Source organism: Monopterus albus, unplaced genomic scaffold (assembly GCF_001952655.1).
Source record: "Monopterus albus unplaced genomic scaffold, M_albus_1.0 scaffold486.1, whole genome shotgun sequence".
Taxonomy (NCBI): Eukaryota; Metazoa; Chordata; class Actinopteri; order Synbranchiformes; family Synbranchidae; genus Monopterus; species Monopterus albus.
The window spans coordinates 137,188-144,707 of record NW_018128366.1 but is presented as its reverse complement, the minus strand read 5'-3'; the positions used below and the strand labels follow the sequence as shown (position 1 = coordinate 144,707).

Sequence of the window (7,520 nt, the reverse complement as noted above, 5' to 3'; positions counted from 1 at the left end):
AGACTATTTTCTGAAGTAAACACTGATTTTGTGCAATTTAAAGCAGATGTTGCATGCTTTACAACTGGGAACATACAGTATACACAAAGACTACAGTGGAAATCCCATCCTTTGCTATTCAATTAGCTTACATTTATCTTATGTTTAGGCATGTTGTCTTAAAGGTAAGTCTTTTAGTTTTTTTATCTGTCTGAAGCAGTATGTTCCCAAAATTGGTGTCAGAGTAACATTGAATCCTGCCTTCACTGTTGCCATGTTTCGAAGTGCCTCAAACTTTTAAAGTCTGTTCTAGTATTTTATCATGAAGAAATAAACTTATTTGACACCTCTGATTTCCTGCTTTACAGTAGCTGTGTGCTTCTCTGTCTTGTTATATGAATATCAAATGTGTGGTTTTGAAACAGCAAAATTAAAAGCTATTTAAGTCTAATTCAAAGGTAGAGCCTTAAAAGAAAGTTTTATTGTTACAAAAGATACAGCTGTTGTTATACAAAGAGAGTTTTATATTTTGTTACAAGAAAAGGATCCAATCTAACCGTAATCAAGACAAAATACTTTTGCATATATGTCTGACAATTTGTAAATGACTGTATACAAACTGGTTCCGTTTTATTCCATGCTTGGGATATGACACGGAGAAATCCTTCTGTTACTAACCACAGTAAGTTTATCTTAAGTCTGTTTAATCTCAAAGGAAAGTGCATGGGGCAATAAATCTGTAAGGAGGAGAACAGCATTTGCACATGAGAGCCTATAATAACCGGTGGTTATAAAAGCGGTAAAATTTTTACAGCCCAAGAAATTGCACTGCATTTATCTTAAAAATTGAAAGATATAGTATAATGGGAAAGCACATTTGTCCAGAATTGGCTGCACCAATTAAAAACAAATAGATAAATAAATAAATAAAAGAAACATTATTACAGTGCTTATGTATGTGTCAAAAGATTGACTTGAGGAGACAAACACCCCTTGTTCTATCTATAAATGTCTGGATGGATAGATAGACTCATCTATTAATGTTTGGCTGATTATCACCAGCGTCAGACACTTAAAAAAAAAGCCTCTCGTGAGAGGACAACGGTTCTGCCTCCTGAGCCACGGTTGTACTTTTAGTAAACTGTAACCTGAAGAACTGGACCATCTTTTTTGGACTTGTCCCCACTCTCATTAACTCAGTCAGTGTTTACATTACTCCACACATTGACTGTGACTTTGTACTTTTACTTGTGAGAATGTACTATTTACCTTCACCAGTTATTCTTCTGTGAAAATTAATGAATATTTTGTCATCAACTTGATACTTTTGATAACTAAATTTCATATTCATAAATGTAGGTTTTCTCAAAAGCCAGTATTTGATATCTGCTGTCAATACATTCAAACAATTCAAAATTCTACGAACAAAAAAGCTTCCAAAAATGTACATCTATTGCTGTTTCTGCAGTTGTTATGATCTTATTTTTATTTTATTTTAGTTCTTTTTTTTATTTATCTCAACCCCTGGCTGTGTCCATTGTTTATACGTTTTTTTTCAATAATACATAAAACTATAAAAAAAAAAAAAACTTGTTCCACTATTATCGAGCAGTGCATTGTGGGATTTCAAAATGGCGTTCTTGCTGCGGGAGGTTGTTATAAGTTATGTAGTCGTCCACTGTTCTTAATAGGCTGAGTAGTCATATTTTTAATAATACATTTGTATGATAATGTATAACATGAGGGGTTTGTGCTTGTGCGCCAGGGGAGCGTTCACGTTTAGTGGCCGTATCGGTGTCAACACCAGAAAAAACACCGGCCCGTATTTTTGTACAACTTTGCTTTCTGCTGTTTCAGATCCAGCAGGGATTCGTGTCAGGATGTACAGTAAGGTAACAGGTCGAGACGTCCCGGAACAGTTTGTGTGCTATCCCCTTCCCCACAGGTCCCTGTTAAAAATCCAGGGACAGGACACAAGTCCGTTTCTTCAGGGGATTATAACCAATGACATGAAGCTGCTGGAGGAGCCTGGACTCAGAGCCATGTACTCACATATGTTAAATGTACAAGGAAGAACACTATATGACATCATGTTGTACAGGTAATATACCCGTTAATCGATTGTTAGCAGTAATCGTGTGGGTGTGGCTGCTCGCTTATCATTGCAAGTTGCTGGCAAGTTAGCCAAGGGCTGGAAGTGAGGGCGATTTGGCGAACTCCAGACTCACTCAGATCCTTAGGAGGACTGAATGTTTACCTTACACACTGATTGGTGCCATTGTAATGAGATAATCATGTTATTCACTTTACCTGTCAGTGGTCATGATGTCATGGCTAATCAGTGTATTTTAAACAGCCTGCCAATACTACAGCCAGCTAAGGACTGTTGGATTGATATCCTCCCACTCTTCTGACAGCTTACTTTTTAATAATTATTAGGACACAGGTTCATATTATTTCCCATCATAACTCTGCCCCTTTTCAACTTGAGCACAGGTCTGTATCATTCACTAATATGTCAGATTTTGCCAGTGGCACAGAGTTTTCCCAGAAGGGCAAATGGAAATAGCCCTCTGGGATATAAAGTCAAATCTTAAATGAAATAGAGCATTCAGGTTGAGGATGAAATTACTAAATTGTTACTGAAATGAAATGATTGTAGATTGACATCTCAACTTGCTGTATTTCCCTTCAGTCTTAAAGAAGCTGATGCAGGATGCAGTGTTTTCCTGGAGTGTGACAGCACAATTAAGGACTCAGTCTTGAAACATTTGAAGATGTACAAGATCCGCAGAAAGGTCAACATTAACCCCTGTCCAGAGCTTTCTGTATGGGCAGTGCTCCTCAAGCGAAAAAATGCAAGTCAAGGAGAACCCGGTAAATCTGAGCTTTCTTCCCCTGAAAAAACTCTGGTATGGGAGGCTGATCCTCGAACTCAGGAAATGGGCTGGAGATTGGTGTTGGACAGTCACGTTGACCCCTTGGAAATCATTACATCGTGTCAGAAAGGTGACACAAAGGAGTATCACAGACATCGCTATGCAATAGGTAAGATCATTCAGTAATAGAGTACATAGTTTGTATTACAAGATAAACGGAGTGAGGAATATGGGACTTGTATTAACATTTGCTCTTGAAATTTTTGTGACAAGTTTTGTTTCCTCTGCTGTCATTGCTGTCTAGGACTTCCTGAGGGAGTGCAGGACCTTCCTCCTGGAGTGGCACTACCACTAGAGTCAAATCTTGACTACATGCAGGGCATAAGCTTTAGCAAGGGCTGTTACATTGGGCAGGAGCTCACAGCCAGGACTCATCACACTGGGGTGATTCGGAAACGCCTGATGCCGATACGCTTGTCATCTCCAGTCCAAGACCTTGAGGAAGGTGCCACACTGCAAACACAATCGGGCAAGCCAGCTGGGAAGTACCGAGCAGGGGTAGGAGAGCTGGGTCTGAGCCTAATCCGCATGGCTCATGCCAAAGAGGTGTTGATGCTCAAATCTTCTAACAATACAACTGTGACACTCGAGGCCTCTGTGCCAGAATGGTGGCCTAAAGACAACTCAGTCAGCTGAAGAGGAGGATGTTTTACAGCTCCAAAAAATGTGACATATATCACATCTGACAGACTTCTCATAAACAGAACCCTTAAGGACAATATATGTTGTCATTACCTTAACACCTGTATGGCATTATTTGTGAGCATTTTTGTTTTGTTTGCAATTAACATACTTTTAAAGGGATTTTTTTCTAATTGTAAAGTATTATGCTCCACAGAATTATGTTTTTTTTTTTTAATCAGATCTATTGTAGCTCTATGTAACAGGATATACCAGCTGTACTGTGGTATTGGTTGTTGTTGTTGAATAACCATGCAAAAACTCAGTTGACTTGCTTATTATTTATCCGTTTAATTTTTCAGTGCAAAAACAAATTCCAAACACTCACATGCAATATTTGAGACTGCATAATTTCTAATTAAACTGGAACCACACTATCCTATTCTTTTTTTTGCACCATACAAAGTAGAATTTTCCATTCAAGCTCCTTCCAGATGATGCTTATGTGGATGAGACTCTGCTGCCCATCTTATTCCTGATAAAGGAGATGCTGCCCTCTGGTGGATTGTATGGTGTCCCGAATTTGCTGTAACATAGCTTCTGGCTGCAAAGTCAATGCTGAATGATCGAGCCTCTTATAGTCTTCATTGCAGAGTAGACATTCAATTATGTGAGCCACTCTCTGTAGGTCAAATGCAGCATGGTAAGGTCCAAGTGTGGCGAGTGTCTCCGAGAGATGTTGTGGGTAATCGTAAGAATCCCCAGTGGAGCAAGCATTCAACAAAGCCATTCGGTTGTCAGCAATGATTTTCAGGAATGAGGCAAATTCCCCATAGTCAATTCCAGAGCAGGCTTTCATGATGACCTGCAAATAGAAAAACAACGCGCACACAATTACCTTACACACTCATCCTTATATTGTATACTATGCATTCAGGGCAGCAGCATTTTTTTTTGGACAACATGCAGATGAAACAGTGCCTGGCAATGTTGATGCCATGAATCCATTGTGTTCCTCCACTCATCTATCTCTTTTTGAACAGATGACAGCTCATTCTGAAGGAACTGCCACATGATGTCGATGTTGCAGCCATTCAACCAGTTGTGATTAATAGAGATGGTGTCCTCCTGTATGAAATATTTTAAAGTCAGGATCATGAACTGTTGATGCCAATAATGCTCACACTTTTATGCATGCGTAATAAAGAAGAATTTCTACAGTACAGTATGTCACTATTACCATAAATATGTAACATAAAATTTTTACTCTAGCTGTTCTCCTCAGATGACCTTACCAGATTATAGACTTGATGGTGCCAGCCACTGGGTACAAAAATGATTTCACCTGCCTCTTGAATAATCTCAAGAGGTTGACAGGCTTCTTCATAGTTTGGAAAAAGGCCTCTGTCTCGAAGTTCAGATGATGTAACATCATAAGGGAGATTGCCGTGAGTGTCTCGTAAAAACTCCTCCTGGCCTGGGGGATACAGGAGCCATTTCTTCCTGCCACAGATGTTTGCTGACCAGCTGTAGGAGCGGAACACATCAGCGTGGAATGGGGTCCTAGTGATGAGAAAGTTATTCTGACTGTATGAAAACTAAGATATAATCTGGCTTTTACCACATCATGTTCAACTTTTCATACCATGAGCCTTTAGGTCCCATGTAGACAAACCGGTAGTCATCCACTTCAAGTGTATCCCAGTATTCATTAAGCCAATCAGAAGAAAAGAAGACTGGTGTAGTGTAAACATTATGTTCTGGAAAGTCCCTGGAGAATAATTATATAAACTTTATAATGAGTGGTTACACATTGCGCCTGTGAAACGAGGTTTTGTTCAATAAGTATTCATTTGATACCTTGACATGTGCCAGTCTTTAAGATAGAGACATCCTTTAGGTGATGAGTGGCCATTCTGGATGTATTCCTTCCAGTAGTGTATAAATTCTTTGAAAGGCATAACTTGTTTAGGGTTTGCATTATATTCCTTTGCATTGCAGTTTGCAACAGGAACAGGAGTCTCAGCTATGACAAAGAACAAATACATTAGCTTACAAGACAACAGTCACTGTAGCAGCTGCATAGTACTGCGTGGTAGATAGTTAACGCACTAATAATAGGCTTATTTACCAAACTCTTGCAGCAGTTTCTGGAAATTAGGCCTCCCCTCCTCAGTCACCCACTGTTTTCTACACTTCCACTCCTCTGTAAACCTTCTTGAAAACATACATGGATAATTGGGAAGCAAGTATTTTTTGAAAAACTTAGAATAGTTAAGCTCCTTGTCGATGTAATCTACAAAATGTGAAGACCAAAATTGTTCGTACGACTGTCGTGGTATTTTGACCAGGCTGCAGCAGTTACGGTACGCCTCTCTGTCCATGATGGTAAACAAAACATCGGCTAGCCAGTTAGCAAGCCTAGCTGTCCACGTTTGGACGGCAAAAAACGTTAAAGAACTGACGTTAAGGAAATTGTCATTACATAGCGACCATCTTTTCTCTTTTGCTGTCAACCTTCAAACCAGAGTCGACTGGAAAACTAGCATTATGCTAAAACCTGTCAATTCTATTTTGACAGCTAGGTTAATCCCAACCAATGTATTGCCCTCTCTCTGTCACGGAACACCAGATTATGGTTCCTAAACGACGCGCATATACTGCCGTTGCTATTTACTGTTATTCACCACTGGATATATTAACGATTTAATTTATTGCTAATACTGCAGACTATCTTATTCAGAAACCATCTTAGCTAACAAAAGATATTTTTCCAAAACCTTGTCATGATAGTTTTTTCTGAGAGCACAATTTTCAAGTCGGATGGTAAATACAGCAGTGCTATCTGGTGACGTCACTTCCGCAATAGACATCGTTACTGAGAAGAATATGGGGTAATGTACAACATACTGTCGATTGATGTGGTGTGGGACTGATACAGTTTTATCAGAGGAAGTAACAAATGCTAAAAGGGTCCATAACATTATAATGGCGCGATTGTAATGCGATCAGTTGAATAGAAAGCTGAAACTATATATAAACGCATCAGCTGAGCTCATCTGCTGCCAAGATCCCTTACTGCACTCAGAAGAAAGTAAGTTCTCTGTTAGGACGGATACATCACTCAATACAAGGGCATTTATCATGTAATGGTAGAGTAAAGTTGCAACAGTGTGTGCATATGCATGGTACATATGTAATACTGAAGCTTATTTGTCTTTCTTCCAGGGGATTCAGTGCACTTTCCTCCAGAATGAGCCGGGACATTCCTATCCACAGCTGGCCAGGCTCGTATTACATCAACAGTGAGAAGCGGTGGGAAAATGGCACTCTCTCCCTCACCAGGACCATGGTGCGCTTTGTCTCTAATCAGAGTAAGGAAAGTCTTGTCAGCTTCCGCCTCTCCCGGATCATGGAGCTCAAGATGGAATCATCCAGTTTCATTTTCAGCACCCTAACAGTGCTTGAAGAAGGCAATGTGAAACACTGGTTTGGGTCCCTGAAGCCCAACAGAGTGGTGGTTTATAATGTGTTGGAACATTTCTGGAGAGAGCGCCTCCTGTCTCCCAGCTCAGAGGCCCCAGGAGCGGAGTCTCAGCCCTCTAAAGGCAGAAAACTGATAAACCTGGTGGCAGGGGACCAAAGAAGACTGGAGGACACTGGTAGAGTCCTCGGCCACCAAGGAGAGCAGTTTGATAACATGATGCAGGGACTGGAGAAGATGAACTCTGACCTGGGCATGGCTGATAAGTAAATGTCAAACTGTTTCCTGACTGGATGACTTTTACTGCACTATTTATTTTAAAATGTTATACTCTATGGATGCCGTGTTATAACTGGCTTACAATAAAAACAGCTTTATTTACAGTTGACAGTTCTCCTTGTCCCTGTCTTTTTTTCTGTCCTAGGCTTTTGTCAGAGCTGGAGTGTCCCTCCTGGTGGCCTTTTGGCAAACTCCCCTGGCAAACTCCGCAGGAAGCC

At 40.1% G+C, this 7,520-nt stretch overlaps 3 protein-coding genes across 9 annotated transcripts in view; 2 read left to right on the top strand and 1 right to left on the bottom strand.

Annotated features, from left to right (window-relative positions):
- Nucleotides 1-1,597: 1,597 nt before the first annotated feature.
- On the top strand, nucleotides 1,598-3,771 carry iba57 (iron-sulfur cluster assembly factor IBA57). Its single transcript, XM_020587899.1, has 3 exons — nucleotides 1,598-2,080; nucleotides 2,675-3,027; nucleotides 3,163-3,771. The coding sequence occupies exons 1-3, from the start codon at nucleotides 1,704-1,706 to the stop codon at nucleotides 3,552-3,554; spliced, it is 1,122 nt and encodes a 373-aa protein (XP_020443555.1). The 5' UTR covers nucleotides 1,598-1,703; the 3' UTR covers nucleotides 3,555-3,771.
- Nucleotides 3,772-3,984: 213 nt separating this feature from the next.
- jmjd4 (jumonji domain containing 4) lies at nucleotides 3,985-6,356 on the bottom strand. Of its 4 annotated transcripts, none has more exons than XM_020587897.1 (8): nucleotides 6,025-6,355; nucleotides 5,868-5,915; nucleotides 5,671-5,756; nucleotides 5,400-5,565; nucleotides 5,185-5,310; nucleotides 4,835-5,102; nucleotides 4,521-4,667; nucleotides 3,985-4,404 (listed from the first exon to the last, which is right to left on the bottom strand). In XM_020587897.1, the coding sequence occupies exons 1-8, from the start codon at nucleotides 6,033-6,035 to the stop codon at nucleotides 4,069-4,071; spliced, it is 1,188 nt and encodes a 395-aa protein (XP_020443553.1). In that variant the 5' UTR covers nucleotides 6,036-6,355; the 3' UTR covers nucleotides 3,985-4,068. The 4 variants fall into 4 exon arrangements, with proteins under 4 accessions (XP_020443553.1, XP_020443554.1, XP_020443551.1 ...); XM_020587898.1 differs by having other exon boundaries at nucleotides 5,671-5,753; XM_020587895.1 differs by having other exon boundaries at nucleotides 5,671-5,915; nucleotides 6,025-6,356.
- snap47 (synaptosome associated protein 47) overlaps nucleotides 6,353-7,520 on the top strand; it is a 6,433-nt gene continuing 5,265 nt past the window's right edge. For 3 of the 4 annotated variants that reach the window (XR_002273800.1, XM_020587893.1, XM_020587892.1), the window contains exons 1-3: nucleotides 6,353-6,433; nucleotides 6,768-7,289; nucleotides 7,448-7,508. Coding sequence is in view for 3 of the 4 variants with exons in the window: in XM_020587893.1 (XP_020443549.1) it covers nucleotides 6,363-6,433; nucleotides 6,768-7,289; nucleotides 7,448-7,508 (654 nt within the window). In the remaining variant the exon portion in view is untranslated. Of the gene's footprint in view, nucleotides 6,634-6,767; nucleotides 7,290-7,447; nucleotides 7,509-7,520 lie in introns of all 4 variants that reach the window. The other variant, XM_020587894.1, reaches the window with a different exon arrangement.